Source organism: Condylura cristata, unplaced genomic scaffold, assembly GCF_000260355.1.
Source record: "Condylura cristata isolate star-nosed mole 26May11 unplaced genomic scaffold, ConCri1.0 scaffold00019, whole genome shotgun sequence".
NCBI lineage: Eukaryota > Metazoa > Chordata > Mammalia > Eulipotyphla > Talpidae > Condylura > Condylura cristata.
Window position 1 is genome coordinate 14,778,231 of NW_004567120.1, and position 19,136 is coordinate 14,797,366.

Genomic DNA, 19,136 nt, shown 5'->3' on the forward strand with positions numbered 1-19,136 from the left:
GTGTGTGTGTGTGTGTGTGTGTGTGTGTGTGTGTGTGTGTGTGTGTGTGTGTGTGTGTGGCCTGCAGTCTGCAGTGGTGGGGAATGCTGCCCAGTTTAGGTTCCATCCTTGTATTTGTATTTTGAGCTGCCAGAAAAATCTCTACCTACCTATGGCCCTCCACTGGCATAAATGTATTGGAAAAGGAATGAATGAATACAAATGGTTGTTAAATGTTAGCAGTGTTTCCTGTCTTTATTTAGAAGATGGTGATGTTTCTATAACCAGAAATATGCTGTAGGAACTTGATTCTTGTTTACATCTATTAGCCTATGGTAAAATTCGTTTTGTTATACTTTGTTTCACTTAAAGTGGCAGTTTCCAAGAACGTACTGATAACATTAAGTGAGGACTTTTTTGTATTTGTGGGACCTACATGTGTTCAAAACAAATTGGAAGTGACTTCCTTTTCAGATAGACAATATTTTCGATCGCAGAATTACTCAGATCTTCACAAGAGTTAATTTTACAAAGATTTGTTTCACACAAACATATCAAGGACAAAGCTACTTATTGCATTAGGCAAGAATCTTCTGGAAAGAAAAACAGAATGGGTTGTACATTTTACGGACTAGAAATATGGGAAGATCCCAAATGTTGCTGATTTAATTGCCTTTTCCTGTTTATTATGTTTGTTCCAGATTTAATCTACAAAATTGAGCTTGCAGGAGGTCTGGGAGCAATCTTCCTCCTCCTTGTGCTGCTCATGGTCATTTACAAATGCTACAATATTGAGTTGATGCTCTTCTACAGACAGCATTTTGGAGGTGATGAAACTAGTGATGGTAAGCTGTCTCCTCTTGTTTCAGTTCAATTAAGAGGCAAGAATTTATGATTATGTAAGACAGTAGCCCTAGTTTAAGGAACTGTATGCTGAAATGTTTAAAGAGCTATGAATAATGCATCTTACTCTAAAATATTTCAGAAAAACACTTTTGATTTATCTGTTAAGAGAGCAAAGGGAGAAAAATTAACAATAGATGAAATCAGATAAGGAATATATAGGTATTCTTTGAAATAGTTTTATTTTTGTAATGCTCCTATATGTTTGAAATTATTTTCATATAAAATGTTTAACAATGAGACATAGTTGGTCAGGTAATAAATAATTACTGTCAAAACCTTTTCCCTTATTAAGGGGCCAATTAATCATTTTCTGCTCCAGAAAATCCAAACTCAGTTACATATCATGTTTAAGTATTATTGACACCAAAAACATTTGAGTACAGATCATGTAAGATTAAAAGCTATGTCAATACTCTTTCTAAAACTCAAAGTATATATTTTGGATGATTGTATTACCATTCTCCAAGGTAAACTCAAAAGAATGTGGCTTATAATTTTCTTATGTTTTCCATTTATGGCTTTGGCAAATCCTATGAATAAGATATCAATAAAATATTCTATTGTGCCTCATTGCTTAGAACATTCAAAAATTACTTAATATTTTCAAGAGAACAAGTTATGAAATTTCCAATCAATACCAGGAAATCATGCTTCTTATGTAGTAAAGTCCTCACCTTTAGGGAAGCCCAGATAAAGAAGTCCCAATGTAAGCCATTACTTTAAAAAGGCAAATTTAAATATTCATTTACATTGTATTGAAATAATGAAGGTTAGAGCTTTTGTTTGTTTGAGATCATGGTCTTTCCTCAAAAGAGAGAAGTTCATAATTTATATATATATATATATATATATATATATATATATATAAGTAGAAATAGAAGAAGAGTATGATGACTGTGAACATAACCTCAAAACTTTTGAGGAAACTTTGATTTGGGTCTTATTGTTACTATTTCATAAACTGTTAAGGGTTTTAATTGAATTTTATGTTTTGATAGTAAAATTAAGAGTAATGCTATCTGATGAGCATGCTTATTTTCAAAACAGGGCATTTGCCCAACTATTCCAGCCTACCTACATGAAAGCATTATAGGCCTGACTAAGGAGAATTTAGGACCAATTCTGACAATAATTGTGTTCTAACAATATATGTGAAAATGTGATCATTTACCCACAGTTTCCAGATATAGCCATTAATACAGAGAAGTCTGACTCCTTACCTGTATACATACAATAGGTGAAATAAGTTATTGAGGAAAATAACACTTTTCCAGGTGCCAGAAAGTCACTAAAGAACCCATTGGGGATGTCTGTATAAAAGAACATGAAAGGCAGGCTCCCATGATTTCATTTGTTTTAAGTCATGATGATAAATGATCTGTTAATAATCTCCATAAGAGATAATACAGTTTAGGAAATTAATCTGCAATAATTATTTTCATTACCCATACATACCTAGTAATCGAGGCTAAGAGATCAAATGTAGTATATATTTTTAAGATTAAGTTCATGCTATTATTGGGGTTACTGGGGCCTCCATGGTGGCATAAGGGTTAAGTCTCAGTGCTATCACCCTACCACTACTGGAGCCTGAGTTTGATTCCTGGCCAGTGAGCTGACCCACATGGTGCAGCAGACCTCTCCTGTCTCACTTGCTGCTCCCCTCAGCAGTGCATTTCAGTAGATCCATCTGTTCTGCTCCCCACTCTGTCTCTGGTGAGTGGCATCGCTGACCTATAGCCAGTTCTTCTATGCACAAATAAATAAATCTTTAAAAAAAATTTTTAGAAATTCATGCTATTATTGTAGGGCATTCAAAGGAACCAATAGTCTGCTTTGCATCAGTATCTCAGTGTAGCCCTTGTGGTCAAAGATGACAATTAATGTAGAGCATGAGCATGTACAGTAGAGAATTACATGTATTGACTCCAAAGCAATTGTTCAAAGGAAAGGAAAAATGCAATGTTAGTAGGAGGGATACTTCAGGAGTTTTCATTGGGAAGGAAGAATTAAAACATTTTTTTGTTCCTACATGAAACCTTGAACTTTAACTATGTAATCTCTGTACTAGCTGAATGGAATACAAAAATAGCAAGTATGTAGAGAAGATAAATAAGTGAACATTAAGGCCCTTTTAGAAATATCCTGTTTCATGATGCCAAGAGATAACCTACCAAATATGTTCTTTAAATATTTTGGCATCTTATAAACACAACTTATCTGTATACTTTCTATTCATGCTTTTCTTTGACTCAAATCTACGGCAGCATTTCTTGTGCTTATAAAAATGCCTTATTTTTTACAAAATCAAATCTATGTAACAAACTCTGACTTGATTGTTGTTTGATATGCTTCATTTTAGTTCAATATACCAACCTGTGATGGCTTCATTCTTTCAACCTTTCAGTTAGGCAGTCATTAAATATATTGTCTACTATAGGACAGGCACGTGATGCTTTACTTATAGTCTTCTTAGTGGATCAATATTACTCACCTACACTCTCTCACACACACAACAGGGATAAGAGAGAGAGCAGAGGCTATGACAATTACCTAGGTCACACAAGCTTTACACTAGTGAGGTTGAGGTTTTAGATTGTGGTTAGCACAGCTCCAGAACTGGGTTATAAACAGGCCTTCTGGTTGTGAACAGGATTAAAATGGGGTTTTAAAATGGAGAAAAACAGGTGTGACAACAATAACATTCTCCCATGGGCAGCTTGATTCCCTTCCTCATAACTTCTTTCTTCACCGGGAACAGCATATCTATGACCAGCATGGCGAGCCCTCTTCCTTCCCATGTTCTGTCTATATGGTGCTCTGTTCTCCAGTTCCTCAGATGAGCTTAGCCAGCATGATTTAACACAGAGGAGGGCTCATTAGCCTTGCCCGGCAAAGTGTTGTCACTGAATTGCCATTGGGTTTTAAAACAATTTTCAGGCCTTGCTGTTAACCTTATTTGTATCATGCTGTTGATTGTGCTCTATCCATCTTGCTCCTCTTTGTGAGCAACAGCTGTGGCTATTCATGGGGTTTTCTTGGCTCAAGTGCATTTTTAAACTGTGGCATCTGCGTCATGGCTTGCTCGCTAGCTGGCATCTGAGAGCTTCTGGGACATCTGACATGGTAGATTTGAGAACTTTCTTCCTGCCCTGCACAGCCACCATAGCTGTTTACCTTTCATTCATCTTAAAGGAAAGTGACTAAAACCAGAAGCAGCTATCCCAGAATGAAGTGTTTCTAGAATATTAGGTAAAATTTAGTGTCCAGACACGTATCAAAGACATCTATGTTCTTTGTTACATTTTGGTTTGGCATATAGTGACACTTTTCCAGAGTAAAGTGTTTATAGTACCGCCTATATGTTGGGATATGGATGAAGCAAGCAAAGATAGGACCTGGTTGTAGGGCAAATAGTCATAATCAGAGCAAGCACTAGGCACAAGTCTAGAAGGCCTGGTCAGGTGGGGGAAAGGCAGGTTGTCACTGCAGATGGCTAGTTCAAAGTAAATGCTCAAGAAATCATTACTGGAAGAATTTACAAGTAGTTCAGTTTGCTGAGATTTAGGAGCTAGGAAAGTTATCAAGGTCAGATGAAGCAAGGGTCCTGTCTGACATGATGGAGCTTGAGGCCCTAACACCAAGAACAATGAAATGTATTCTGCACGTAGGGATGGAGCTATTTGTCCTTTGGCCTGTTTTATTCTTCCAGCTGTGTATCATCGGCAGCTCTAAGTCCCAGGTGAATAATTATGGCTGCAAAAAGTCAAGGGCTTGCAGGTGCATCCTGCACTTGATTGGAATAGGGGCAGAGGTGCTGGGATTACCAGCAGGTTCTCACATTAGCATTGCTTATGAACATTCTCACTTCCAAGTGGCATTTATACCTAACAGCAGAATGTGCCCTATGTGTAAGCCAAATGATCTTCTCCACTGTGCGGGGCAGACCTTCATGTGTATCTGCTTCCAGGCAATCACATAACCCAGCCAAGGATTATGGAAGCCTTTTCCACCAGAGGACATGGAAGAGGAATCATCCTGACTTCAAGCACCATCTTAACATAAATAACCATATTTACTTTTGTTGTGGGGTGGCGAGACTGGAATCTTGACTAGAATCACAAGAACTTGATCCTGCCTCAGATAGCTCGGGGTAATTACTGAGCCCTGCTTACTCCTACCATAGGATGGCTATGTCTCTTTATATCATTTATTTCTCTTTCTCAGGGAGGACTGAATCATTAATGGTATAGGTACATAAGTTGCAGCTTCTTTCTGTAAATTTCCTTTTGGCTAGGTTTCAACTATATTCTAATCAGTTCTTTTACAATGAAAAAGTTTAATGCGTTTCAGAAATAATACTGAAATCTTTGCCTGACTTTTAGAATCATTATTTGCAAGTAAATATGTTTAAATAAGTACTGCTATCTCCATGAGTCTCTGCTACTACATTAACTTTTAAAAACAAATTTTCTATTTCAGCTCCTCGATTCTGCCTAAATAAGGGAACTTGAAAACCACTATAACTTTTCCAATCTATCCCTTCTAAAACCAACAGGGACTAATACCTTGAGTAGCTGTGTTCATTAACATTTTTAAGGGATAAAAACGCAAGTATATGTGAACGTTTTCTCATCAGAAAAGCTGGCTCAGAATCAACAGCGCAAAGGAGAGATGTATATTCTCCAAGCACAGATAGCTCTCTGACTAAATGTATGAAGGGTAACCCTAATTTGGCAATCCTGGAAGGATGTATATTTTGAAACAAAGGCTTCTTTTGGAAGCTTGTGTCAAATTAGTTGGCCATGGACTGAACAAGAATAATGGGCAATGCACTTGTATAAAACCCAGCTGCTGTGTCTAATATTTGATAATGAACTGCTTTTTGTATATGAAGATGATGACACTAACCAACTGGAAGTATGACATGTGCTGTGAGTAGTGTCTCCGGGAGTGAGGCTGCATTATTTCAATCCTCCACACTCTGGGGCCCGGCCCCTTTTGGATCTGGTGCACATATTTGTGCAAACAAGGTATAGTCTGTGACCAACTAACAGAGCCAAGCCAACTGGCACAGAAGGATTTCAATTCCATGACTTTGGTCTATTTAGTCCTGCATTCAAACACACTGAGCTAATCATTTACACATCACTGAACTTCACAAATAAGTATAGTCACCACAAATCACAAGCATTATTTCTCATATTCTTGTCTTAACTATAGGTTGCTCTTAACTATACGTTGCTCTTTGCATAACAGTTTCAGTCCATGTCAGATGACTAGATTATGTTGAAATTCACCAGAATTTTTATAATGTGGTATGTGACTTTTCCCCCAATTATTAGCAAGTCACCAGTCATAATGTTTATTCTATCCTGTTAGCAGTTATAGACTTTGAGTGCTTAAAGAAAATTTGCTATATATATATAACCTTTTGTTGTTCCTTATATTTAAGACAACAAGGAATATGATGCCTATCTCTCTTACACAAAAGTGGACCAAGAGGCTTTAGATTGTGACAATCCTGAAGAAGAGCAATTTGCTCTTGAAATATTGCCAGATGTCCTGGAAAAACACTATGGATATAAACTCTTCATCCCAGAAAGAGATCTGATTCCAAGTGGAAGTAAGTCCTTTCAATTTCAGTTAAGAACTATGGTTTATTTTAGGAACTTGTATGGAAGATTCAAACATCAGAGCATAGGAGTAGATACCTGTTTCTTATGGGTGATTGCATTAAATTCATATTTCTCCCCAGAACCTATGTTCTGAATCTCTAGCATATAAATTTTTAAAAGATGCTTCCTTTATCTAAAGTTTTTAAATTGTTTTTAAATTGTGCCTTAATGGTATTTTTTATTCTGTTGCGTTAGTGTTCTGAGAAAATGATGGTCCTTAAAAAAAATCTGTATAAATCAGCTAAAATCCTTTCAACTCATTTCAATTCCAAAGCTGATCTTGTCATTGTGCTTTTACTTATATCTGCCATCAGCCTCTAATAACTCTGAATTTATGCCTTGTTACTCATTTCCAAATTTCTAGGAAAATCTACTTAAGAAAGTATGTGAATCCATTGGGTATAGCACTTCCTCTGTGATTTTAAATAATTTCCAAGAAGTTCTAGACAATGGAAAAATGTAGCTTGGATGCTACCTTTAGTTGTGATACATACGAACATTGTACTTGAATTTTCTAAGTCATATCAGTCTCAAATGAAAATTTATACTTTGTTCCTGCTAATGTTTAGAGTGCTGTGCATTGTCACGTGGAAGGGGAATACAGAAAACATGAGATGTGGCCCTTGCACTCATAGACCTTAAAATAACACTGAAAATAAAGGTGCTACAATGTTTTTATATATGTTTGTGCTAATCTCCCTGAAAGGGGGAGATTACACCCTGACCACAGTATATGGTAATTTATGCACATGTGATAACAAAGTAGAAAAGGTTCTACTTTCAGTATTTGACAGCATATAAAAGATTTTCCACATTCATTATTTCATTTTATCTTTACAATAACGTTATGTTGAGAAAGAACAGCTACCATTTTTCTCATCTTTTAGATGAGGGGACAAAGCCTCAAAGAATTCCAAGATCAAAAAAACTGGAAAATGCTAGAGCAGGGATTAGAACATACACCAGTTTCAATGGTTCTCACTCCCCTGGAGTATGCTATTCCTCCATAACATGTTTGCCAATTATCAGCTGTCCACCGTGGTCCTTAAGCCAGCTGGAAACAAATTGAAACAAGTGAGGTTTGGAGGTTCATTTCTTTTCCCAGAGCACATGCATGGCACGCATGCCTGTGTGTGCACAAGAACACGCACACTTTGGAACAACGGTGCCACTAATTACTGGTCCATTGTGCTCCTGCAGCACACATGTAAGAATTTTCCAGACTTCCTCCAAGGTTCTCTTTTCTTTTTGTTCTGTAATTTCCTTCAGTTTCATGACTTAAAATACCACATCTACATTGATTGAAACTCAAGGAACAGGCTGATATCCGAGTCAATTTTTATCCTTCTTGCTGTCACTCCCAAACCCAGTGTATCTTGCAAGTCTTTGCCACTCTCACTTCAATCACTCTAGTATAGGCCCTTATCAGCGCATCCCTACAATACTGACTCCTCTCTACTTTCCCTATCCTTTCTCTCATCTGTCTGGTCCCACTAATATGTACACTTCCTTGATCATATCTCCTGTTTAATAACCCTAAATTATTCACCATTTTTGTGTCTAATTCATAACTCTTAGCTGAATACTTCTGCAGTGTGGCGTCAGCACAGATTTATTTCCTATACATGTGTTCTCACATTTTCCCTATTCTACCTTCCACTCTAGCCAAACCGTGCCTTTGATATACACTGTGTATCACACTGTGGAAAACTGCAGTATTAGTCTTCTATACCTTTACAAATCCTACTTTTCCTTCCTCATATCACTGTCTCTGTGAAAGACCATAATAATTTCTTTAGCCCTAGATTTCATGATGCATTATAACTTGACTATATATTTTGTCTATGATATTTTGTGTTGTTTTCCCTCTATTTATATCTTGCCTCATCAGCAAGATTGTAAGCTGCATGAGGGCAGGGACTCTGTCATTTATCCTCATACCCCTGTCATATTCTAGCATACTACTTGCATTTAACTGTTACTTTAGGGTGTTTCTTGATTTTGTTAGAACGGTACTAGTTTAAGTCAAGAGAAATTAATGAAAATGAAGTGAGGGTTTAAATTTTTACATGACAGTATTAGAAAGGTATTTTTGCTTAACAGGGTGAATATGAAAGCCAAAAAGGAGTGTTCTACTGGATAGGAGAAAATATAAATATTTCATAGAAACATTATCAGTTTCTTATAACAGGAGTATAAGTATATTGCTTCCATTTTTCCAGATATTAGAAAGAAGACCTACAAGGGATCAATCAATGATGACAAGTTAAGAACAATTGCTTAACTATTTCGGGGGCTTACTTCATTGGATTAATATGTAGGTCTAAATTTTTGCTAAGAATATCTTGTTAAATATATAGATTGTGCAACATTAATTTTGAGGGTAGTGACATCCTAAATTGTATTAAAATAATATCATTACCAAAGCACCACCAGTAGTACTCAATGTGGTGCTGACCTTTTTGCAATCAGCGGCCTTTATTAAACAAAACAAGTTACTAAAAAATGTCAGTGTTCACATGTGAACATTTCAAAATTATTGGGCTGTCAGAAAAGTTATGATGTATTTTTCTATTTTTGAGCAAAAATGCATCAGGCCTTTTCTGATAACCCAAAACTGAGTTTATTCTATACTGTAAAATAGAGGTTGCTACTATGAACTTTAAAAAGATAAATAAATAGGGGAATGGAATATGAAACACACTTTACCACTCAGTAGAAGAGACATTTTTAGTGCATGAAGAAGCAGTTGTTGTGTGTGCATGAGAAAGAGACCCAGAACATGAGCCCAAGGGAACTGTAGCCCAAAATCGTATCTTCTTAGCTCTCCTATGTTTTCTGTTTTAATGACTTGACAGGTCAATTGAATCACCCTGCTATATCAGTTTAGCCAAAGAGCTGATATATTATATTTTACCTCATTAAATCAAGTAGTTGTTTGGACACATTGATTGAAATTGAATCATTGTTTTGGTGTATCATAGAACTCAATGTCCTTAACCTTGGGATGTGAGAGTTACACAGACATAGCTCCTTGCTCAATGCTATAGGGCTTTAGTGAAGGACTGTAACACACTTGGTAGGAGAAGAGATATATAAAAGTTTGTCACCTAGTATACCCTGCCATTAAAAAAATTAACAGAAATATTCAAGAATACTTATCAGCGTGGGTGAGATTTTATGGTCCCCAGAAGTTTATTTTAAATTTTTTTGAGATTATCTGACCATCAAACAAAGCAGGAACTTGAATCCTGGCACTCAGGGATGTACAGGAAGATTCCATTTGGGATAACTGTGCACTTTTTAGATGCAACCGCTGGAGGGTGTTTGATTTTAATCCTTCCTTCCTGAACGAGGAAATTCATGTTCTCTGAATTCCGATTTGCGAGTGTAACCTGCACAAATGTTTAAAAAGGCTCTTTGACAATTTTTCTTTTCCATCAACATTTCAGAGCTGGCTGAGCAGTCACCATGTCACGATTAACGAGTTTTTCCTTGGCATTTTTAGCACGCATTCAGGAAGTCGATGAAGTATATGAATAATATACTTGATTTACACATGAATGACAGAGTAGAACATTTTGGACTTGGTGTATGTGTGTTATTAAAGAAGCTTCTGTGGTCTGTATTTGCAGCCATTGGTACAGATTTAACAGGTTATGCTATATAAATATAGACACATTCCTTCGGGGGGGGGTGGGATGGGGAATATTAGTTTTACAATATTATAAGCTGTGTTTGTCCCTCACATCTCATTTAAAACATGTTGACCCAAGTCTACTCCTTCCTCCAAAAGGTAGTGATGAGGCCTCTGAGGATTATAAAAGCTGACTTCATAATGTCTTTCTTATCTACAACAATCATTTTCTCTGAATCATATTAATGCAATCTATACTATATAAGCCCATTCATGTTTAGTGTCTTCCCTTCTGATGTCTCTTGCACCGCCCTGATGGCATTCCAGCTCAACCTCATCAGCACACAACCCTTTCAATGAATACTGTTTCCCAAGTAGGAGGTTTGAAAAGTACATGATTGAGTCCCACCTTCTCCCTCCCTCTTCTCTTCTTCTCTCCAAGGGTTCTCAAAATGCTTGTATAAAAAGATGTCACTTTCTAAGGTGAGCAGGGGTGTCTGTACCTTTCTCACATGACCTACTAGGCAAGTATCCTTTGGACATCATAAACCAGCAGAGATGGGAGATTTGAAACAAATATTTTTCCTAAATGCTAAAACTAAAAGTCTTCAGATCTGGCCATTATTTTCCTGGCAGTGACCTGCCTTTCCATTCTGTGGCCAGGATCTTCCTTATGTTTTCTCAGGTTTGGTGCCTGAACATGGCAAGAATTCCTACTTTCCAGTAAAAGTTTGGTCTGTCTCTTCCCAGGCTAGAAACATCTGTCCTGAGAATAGCAAAAGCAATGCTGTTGCCAGCAGGCGTCTGAATGTCAGAAGTGACAGGCAACCAAAAGAAAGCCAGATAGAAAACACCCTACTCAAACTGCCTAGAGACACAAACTTGAGAAGTAGAGATTTTCTCACCCCTGCAGCTGCTGGGTTTGTGGTGTAAAGTACTCTACACAGAGCACATTGTGTTCATGGGGCCTAGTGGATCCTTGAGGAATGAACAGATGTGCTCTGAAGCTGACGTGTGACCAACAGAACCCAGCTGTGCAATTGAGATCCCGAGATTGGGGACATTTTTGGATGAGTACCATTTAGGCTCTTGAGCCCATCTTATCTTAGTGTTTCTACAGAGGTTAAAAAAGTATAAAAATATAAAGTTATTGAATTGGGCTAAGGGCCACTGATCAGATGGAGAAAATAGTGTTTTCAGACTAAAAGTAGGAACAACCCAACCCTGTCGCTTTTGTTGTTTTTTTAAGAGAAAGTAAGCAAGGTGCTTAAAAGTACATATGCAATATTTATTAATTGAGCCAACTCTGAAGCTTTGGAAAAATCTATAGGTATCTAAATAGACTTAAAGAGAAAAAATTCTTCAAAACTTTTACCTCAACTTTCCCATCTAATCATACAAAGACTACAAAGTTCGCCATGTGAGTTATTCAGACATAATTGTACCAGAGAAGTACGCTGTGAACTAAAATTGTTATCATGCATATGGTTTGATCAGTGATTTCTAAGTTATATTTATGAATTTAGCCTCAAGTATTAAATTGTGTTTCCACTTGTTATGTTCAATTTTATATGAGCTTCTCTCAAGAATCCTAACACTCCTTTATAATTCAAGGGAGAAATTATAACGTCTGATTACATTCTTGCATTTGCTAGACTTTCTTCACTGGTCTAATCCTCAGTTCTTTAATGCTTAGCGCTAGCCATTTGATTGTGCTGACAATGAAATGACAAATGACTGGAGAATACATCTGGTGTCAGATGATCCCTAGTCATTTCTGAAGTGAGGCATGCAAAAAACATTTTTGTACATGGATCTGTAAGTATTCATTGCCAATAGTTCCTCTAATAGCCGTACATATTGGACACCATTCAAGTAAATTGTCCTTGGGGAGTAATAAAATCCTTTTCCAGGCAATCTGACTGTGACCTAAAAAGTGTGAGGCAAGGGTGACATGCACAACCATGGAAATTTAACACATTGTGTGCAATTTACTCACATGGAATAAAATTAGATATGCCCACCATCCCCTTCATGTTAGAGTCGAGAGAGAGAACTGTACTTCCGTATGCCCCGACATGTACAGAGGTCAATGGGCTGAGGTTTTTCATCAAATTTTGAGGAAAGAAAGAATTCATGGTGTAGAATTTCAATCAGTAAATCTATGGTTTGCGTGGCACAATGAACAGACACCTTAGTAGGGGTAGGTTTACGACCAGTATGTCTCCCTTATGTAAAGAACCACAGAGAAAGTACATAAGTTACATATTTACAAAGATTGCACTGATTTGTAATTAATCATATCTACAAGTTCCTGGGCCACGGGGTTAAGGAAGGAAAAGAGAAAGGGAAGGAGAATTTACTGATTCTTTGTTTACTACACTTCTCATTGTCTTACTTTCACAGGTATTATCATACACTGTTTAGAAAGTCTCCCCACATACATATACCTTGTTAAATAAAAATTTTGTAGCTTCATTTCTGCAGCAGACTACACAGACAGAAACCTACATTTGCCTGAGGGAGCATCAAGAACCAAAAGCTTTAGAAACATCAGACAAGTTGAAGATTGTCAACCTCCATGTAGATCAGTATTTATCATCATTATTTAAAATGCAGATGTATTTTCAGTGACACAACAATATGAAATTCCTGAGAGCTCATAATTTATGTGTTTATGTATTTATTTTGACACATGGGAAACCTATTTTTCCTGTTTTCTCCACACCAGTCATAGGTGGCAAACCCTTTGATCACTGTCAAAAATTCTCTTGATTTTAAGTTTTTATTTATGAGCCTATATAAGTATCATTGTTGATTGCTATCAATTAGCTCATTTTCACACGCACAAAAAATTACTGGTGTGTTATCTGCTTTGATGCATCGGGTATTGCCCTATGATCTGTCTGTTTAACTGACAAGATGTACATAGCCATGAGTATAAGCAAATCAAACTACCATTGTTTGAACTTGGCATAGTAATAAATTATGCCTTAGTCTACAGGTTAAGTATTTGAATATATAGAATAATAGAATATATATTATAGAATAATAAACAAATAGCAAATCAGTTTGATAAATCAGATGGTGAGTAAGCAGTAGCAAGACCACAGGGAAATTCCCTCCCTTGTCCTGCCTATATTGGCAGCAAATTCAGAACCTGAGTTTTATGACAGTACTAAGCTCTTTTGGAAAAGTATATACTTCTATTTTGTCATCTTACTTCTTCCTTCAATTTGCTTTTTTGCTTTATTAGTAACTGTCTTATTTCCAAGTTACTTTTCTAGAGGCAATCCTCTTTCTCTAAGTGTACTGGAATTTTTTTTTATACAACTGCCCCTCACAGGGACTCAAAATAGGATTTACTTTGCTTTTCATACAGTTCTAGGTAGTCATTTTCCTTGTTTCCTATAAATATTGATGCTACCAGCATGACTTTGATTCACTTCTCTAATTGGTTCACAGCCCAAGGAGAGCCTAATGACAATGCATTTTTTTCCTGAGAATTTCCGGTCAGGCCATCCCTAGTGGCTCAGTGGGCTAGGGTACAGCACTGCAAGCTAGCCACAGCCGCTTCAGTGCAAGTTCAATCCTGAGCCCTGGAGGTGACCCACATATCATGGCAGACCTCTCCTGACACCTGCCCGCTGCTCCCTTCTGCAGTGTACCTTGTCAGTCGGCCTGTTTTGCTCCCCACTCTGTCTCTGCTTTTACAGTCTTGTCTAGAGAAACAAGAGGCTATTGGACACAGCCCTGTTAGTCATTTCTGTCATCCTAAGTTACTTCAGACCAAAATTGTATGTAAGGGAATTTTATATTTTTATATGAAATAAGAGTCTTTTACAGGATTCTTGTTACTCAGTTGCTAAATGTACCTGAATAAGTTAAAGCAAGATTTAGCAAGTATTCTTATGTGTTGCGAATTTGGGTGTTGTTGTTTTTTTTTTTTTTCTTTGGGGGTGGGTGGGAGTTCTTTATTATCTCTTTGTGGTAGCAAGTTATTTAAATATGGTTTCTAAAATGTTTTCCACAAAGCCACAGCCCCACCATACACACGCCACTGCTTGTCAGGGACTACGCTAGCTGTGGACCAGCAACATCTTCACTTGATACCTGTTTCTGTTTAATGTATCTGGAACTTTTCCAAACCTAAACACCCTGATTGGTCTCTAATTCAGGAGTGGCAAACTCTCCCTTTAAAGTCAAGATAGTATTTTAAATGCTGTGGGTCATATATGGGTTGTATCGCATCACTGTTTTTCCCACAATCCCTTAAAAATGTTTTTAAAAATCATTCTTCACTCACAGGTCATACAAAAACAGGACATGGCCCTAATCGATCAGATTTCAATTCACAGTCACTGGACACAGCCATGTAACTCTGGGGTAAGGGAGAAATTATTTTTTGAGCAATTGCTGCATGGAAGTTAGAAAACTCCCTGGCTAAAGATTAGAACGTTAGAAACACTGGTCTCTTGTGAATTTACTTATATTTTCCACAATGACTAGATTCTTGTTTTTCCCCAAATATAAGGAGAAAGAAAGGGAAAATGTAAGAAGGGAGTGAGGAAGAGGGCAAAGGGAGAAAAGGAGGGAAAGGACAAAGGAAAGAGGAAAAAAGAAAGCAACGAGGGAAGGGGGGAGAAAAGAGAAAGGCCACAGGAAAATTAAAAGGAACAGAAAGAGAGAAGAGAGGGAGAAAAGCGGTAGAGAAGAGCAAAGCAGGAAGAGGAGAAAAACATAGAGAGAAAAACAGAGCGCGAGCCAGAATCTGAAGCGCGGGACAGTCCCTCCTTCTTTTCCTTAGAGCCAGGCAGCGCTTCGAGGCACCTCCCCAGCTGCTTTCAAACACTGAGGTTGCTGCCCAGCCACTGATCACCATCCCAAGAAGTGAAATGTGGGCTTCACATCTGAAAACTTCCACTTGGTTTTTCACCAAGTGAAATGGAACACGAAATTCAGGGCCCAAGCAGAGGCCTCATGTTTTCTTTGGGACACTTGGGCTGTGTCTACTGGGGGAAAATTTTGATGTACTGACTGACTGACTCCAGTGCATATGATTAATGTATATATAGGGCAAACCAGGATAATTCAGACCTTTTTTCTTCCACAGCAGGTTTTCAGCCGGAATTATCTGGATGGTTGCCTCAACTCTCCACTAGGCTTTGCCAGGATAAGCACAGCCAGTGTAGTATGCAGGAGACAGGGACCACGCCCTCTCTCCAAGGTTCCCTTCAACACCCACACCCTGTGCAGCTGAGCATAGTGGGATCTGTCCTAACAGACATTCCTTCTGAGGGCAAATGCAAATTCTGCCTAATGAATCTCTAAGAAGCTCCAGGAACTCTGAATCTTGCATTCTGCTTAGCTGTCAAATGGCAAAATATAATAGATGGATGAAAGGGGGCAACCATATTAATGGAGGAAAAGACTGCTTCCTTCCCTCTTTCAGAAAGAGAGCGCACAGCCAGAACCCATGAAATCCAATCAAATTAATTAGTATGCACACATGTAGTTTCTTTTACAACTGTGGATACCTGGGTAGTCATTTTTTTTCTTCAGTAGGGAGATTTGTAGCTTTTGTTTTTTAAAGTATAGTTAAAAGAGATAACGAGGTGCTCTTGGTCGAAGTGTAGTGTGTGGCAGATGAGCTCCGTACAAGGTTTGTACAGATCAATATTTTTAAATGAACTGGAACGCTGCAATGAATGAGGGAAGAATACTACTCAGGATAACCCTGTGGTAAATTATTTCATAAAGACTTCTGTGAAAAGAATCACAATTTACAATTACCTGCTTAAAAAATGTATTTTCATGAACTCCTTCACTTAAACCGTGACTCTGGGTTTGGGTTTGGTTTGGTTTGGTTTGGTTTAGTTTTGGAGGAAAGGTGAAAAGAATAATGGGAAAGATGCATGATAGTTTATTTTACTGTATCTTACAGATCCAACTTCTAATGATGAAGCTTCCCACATAACTTCTTTATTTTTGGGAGCAGAAAGAAAGGAAGAAAATGAAGAGTCAGAGCTGTTGATACATTGGGATAATATTTTTCCACTCTATTGAAACTTTCTGCCTTTCCTTCCATTCTGTTTCACCAGTTCTCTAAATGATAATTACAGAGTGATGACTTCCTCATTGCTGTTTGTGTGGTGTTTTTGTTTCATTTTGTGTGTAGTTGTTTTTTTTTTTTTTTGGTGTTTTTTTTTTGTATTTTTACAGATTTTAATGCTGAGTTCCCCCCCCCGAATACATAATCTTTAAAATAAAATGCTTAAAACCCTTGAGAGTTTCTCTCCCCACTTAGCAGTTACCCTCTCAGATACAGTCATTGTAACTACTGCATGAGAAAGTCCTGAAATGTATTAAGTAAAAACCAAAACGGCAGTAACAACAACTTGTTAAATGGGCAATTCTATTGTGTATCTTTTTCAAAGTATTTTGTTTATCTGTAGAATGTGTAGAAAATTTGCTCATTCTCACTTGTGAAAATTTTCTTGCTGCCCACTAGTGGAAATAAAACCCTGGGAAAGTGAGATAATCTGTAAAATATGCATTTGTAAAGTCAGTTTCTCCTTTCGAATGACTTGTACTGGGCTCTTCGCTGGCCTCGCACTATGGACTGGTCGTGACTCCTTGGAAGCAGTCTGTAACCTTGGGCCAATTTGCAGTGACCAATGTTGCTATGCTTCTGCTAGGGAGCACTGTACATTAGCCAAGGCCTGCTCTGCTTAGTAAAGACAGCTCTCTGGTGCAGCACCTGTGTCCAAGTCTCCATTTGTTAACACGTGTGTGTTTCCCTCTTTGGTGAAGAAGACTTTGGGAGCATGATTTCAAAAGGGTTATCCCATGTGATAAACAAATCTAGAGCTAGTTGAGTGTTTTGTTTTTTGTTGTTTTTTTTTTTTTTACCACCACAAGGCCATAACATATCCACCACAGGTGTGGAATTGCTCCACAAGGTAGGGAAAAGACTTCTTAGTTGATAGACTCCTCTCCCTTTACTGTTCATTCCACACCATCCCCCACCTACTGCTCCATCCCTCACGTTCTCTGGACAAAGAGCAACTGGTTCAAATTAAGCTCATGGGCACACACACCACTTCCCTATGTCCAGGTTTGAAGGACAAAATGGAGAACCCAAGGTTACAAGTAGCAGTATTGCAGGAGACAATCTTTGATTCTAGAAGACTTTCCACCATTTCCATCAAAATTAACTTTGAAGTAATTCACGTGTATAGAAATGGCTTCTTGTTTACTAGTTGAAAACTGGGGGTGGGGTGGAGAGCAAACCAAACCCATAAATACAGTAACCCTTCATTCATTAAAAGGCTCCATTTCTCTTCATCAATTCTTTAATCGCTTGTTCGCTTAAGAGTACTAGTCTGGAAGCCTGACTTGAATTAAATGAATACATAAATAAAACAATGAAATACACATAAGCTCTGAAGAAGTCAGTTTATATTAGCCAATAGAACACTGTCAATAATGACGAGGTAAAAGAAAATAAGGACTATAAATAGGGTTGTTGCTTTTTTCATCTTTATTTTTAAGGACATAAGCTCTCTGAATGTACAATAGAAGAAAAGCTGATGTGCCTTTGTGAAAGACTGGCTCTTTGCTAGACTAGAGTGCAATCCTAAGACTGTAAGGACTGGAAATGTCTTTGTTTTACTCTTTCTCTCTTTCTGTGATTTGTAGCATACATTGAAGATCTCACGAGATGTGTTGAGCAAAGCAGAAGACTTATTATCGTGCTAACTGCAAACTATATTCTCAGACGAGGATGGAGTATTTTCGAATTGGAAAGCAGACTCCATAACATGCTAGTCAGTGGAGAAATCAAAGTGATTCTGATTGAGTGTACAGAATTAAAAGGGAAGGTGAATTGCCAGGAAGTGGAATCACTAAAGCGCAACATCAAACTTCTGTCCCTGATCAAGTGGAAGGGACCCAAAAGCAGCAAATTAAATTCTAAGTTTTGGAAGCACTTAGTATATGAAATGCCCATCAAGAAAAAAGAAATGATTTCTCGGTGTCATGTTCTGGACTCTGCAGAACAAGGACTTTTTGGAGAACTCCAGCCTTTACCCTCTATTGCCATGACCAGTACCTCGGCCTCTATGGTGTCGTCTCAAGCTGATCTCCCTGATTTCCACCATTCAGATTCGATGCAAATGAGGCACTGTTGCAGAGGTTATAAACACGAGATGCCAACTGCCACCTTGCCAGTACCTTCCTTAGGCAACCACCACACTTACTGTAACCTGCCTCTGGCGCTACTCAATGGACAGCTACCCCTTAATAATGTCCTGAAAGACACCCAGGAATTTCATAGGAACAGTTCCCTGCTGCCTTTATCATCCAAAGAGCTTAGCTTCACCAGTGATATTTGGTAGTGAAAGATCTGAAGTCCTCTGAATGGCTATGTGAGCTGGCAAAATGTCCGCTATAACAACATACAGTGCAAATAATGACACGGAGGTGCTGAAAAAGTGTTTGAAGAAAGCAGCACAGATAATGCTTTTTGTACTTTAATTTTTTGGTTTACATTTCTAGAATAGTGGGGCGACAGAAGGACATGCATTTATAGTATAGGTCTTTGAGTACTTTGTCCAGTGTACAGTGTTAATTTCTTCATGAAAAGAAAAACTTAAAACCCCTGTTCCTGTAGAGTAGGTTTTATGATCCTACTTGGACTGCAAACTGTAGGTGAGCTATCTTCCCCGTATTTATGAATATTTCTGTATTTACATGGCTTTTGAAATAAGGAAAACTGAAAGACTTGAACTGAATTTGAAAGTTCTCAACTAAGTTTATGGGGGAATGAAAACTTCCACAGAGTAAGTGAAAAACCAGAAATGATCAAGAAAGAGTGTTGAGGCACCCCAATTGGAAGATTATAGAGGAAGAGTCGAGAAAGAGTGTGATTGAAA

General features: G+C 37.8%; 1 protein-coding gene across 1 annotated transcript in view; it reads left to right on the forward strand.

Annotated features, from left to right (window-relative positions):
• IL1RAPL2 (interleukin 1 receptor accessory protein-like 2) overlaps nucleotides 1-18,769 on the forward strand; it is a 921,055-nt gene extending 902,286 nt beyond the window's left edge. The window contains exons 8-10 of the mRNA XM_004685671.1: nucleotides 681-824; nucleotides 6,341-6,511; nucleotides 17,902-18,769. Of these exons, the coding sequence (XP_004685728.1) occupies nucleotides 681-824; nucleotides 6,341-6,511; nucleotides 17,902-18,599 (1,013 nt within the window). The 3' untranslated portion in view covers nucleotides 18,600-18,769. The remainder of the gene's footprint in view (nucleotides 1-680; nucleotides 825-6,340; nucleotides 6,512-17,901) is intronic.
• Nucleotides 18,770-19,136: the final 367 nt, after the last annotated feature.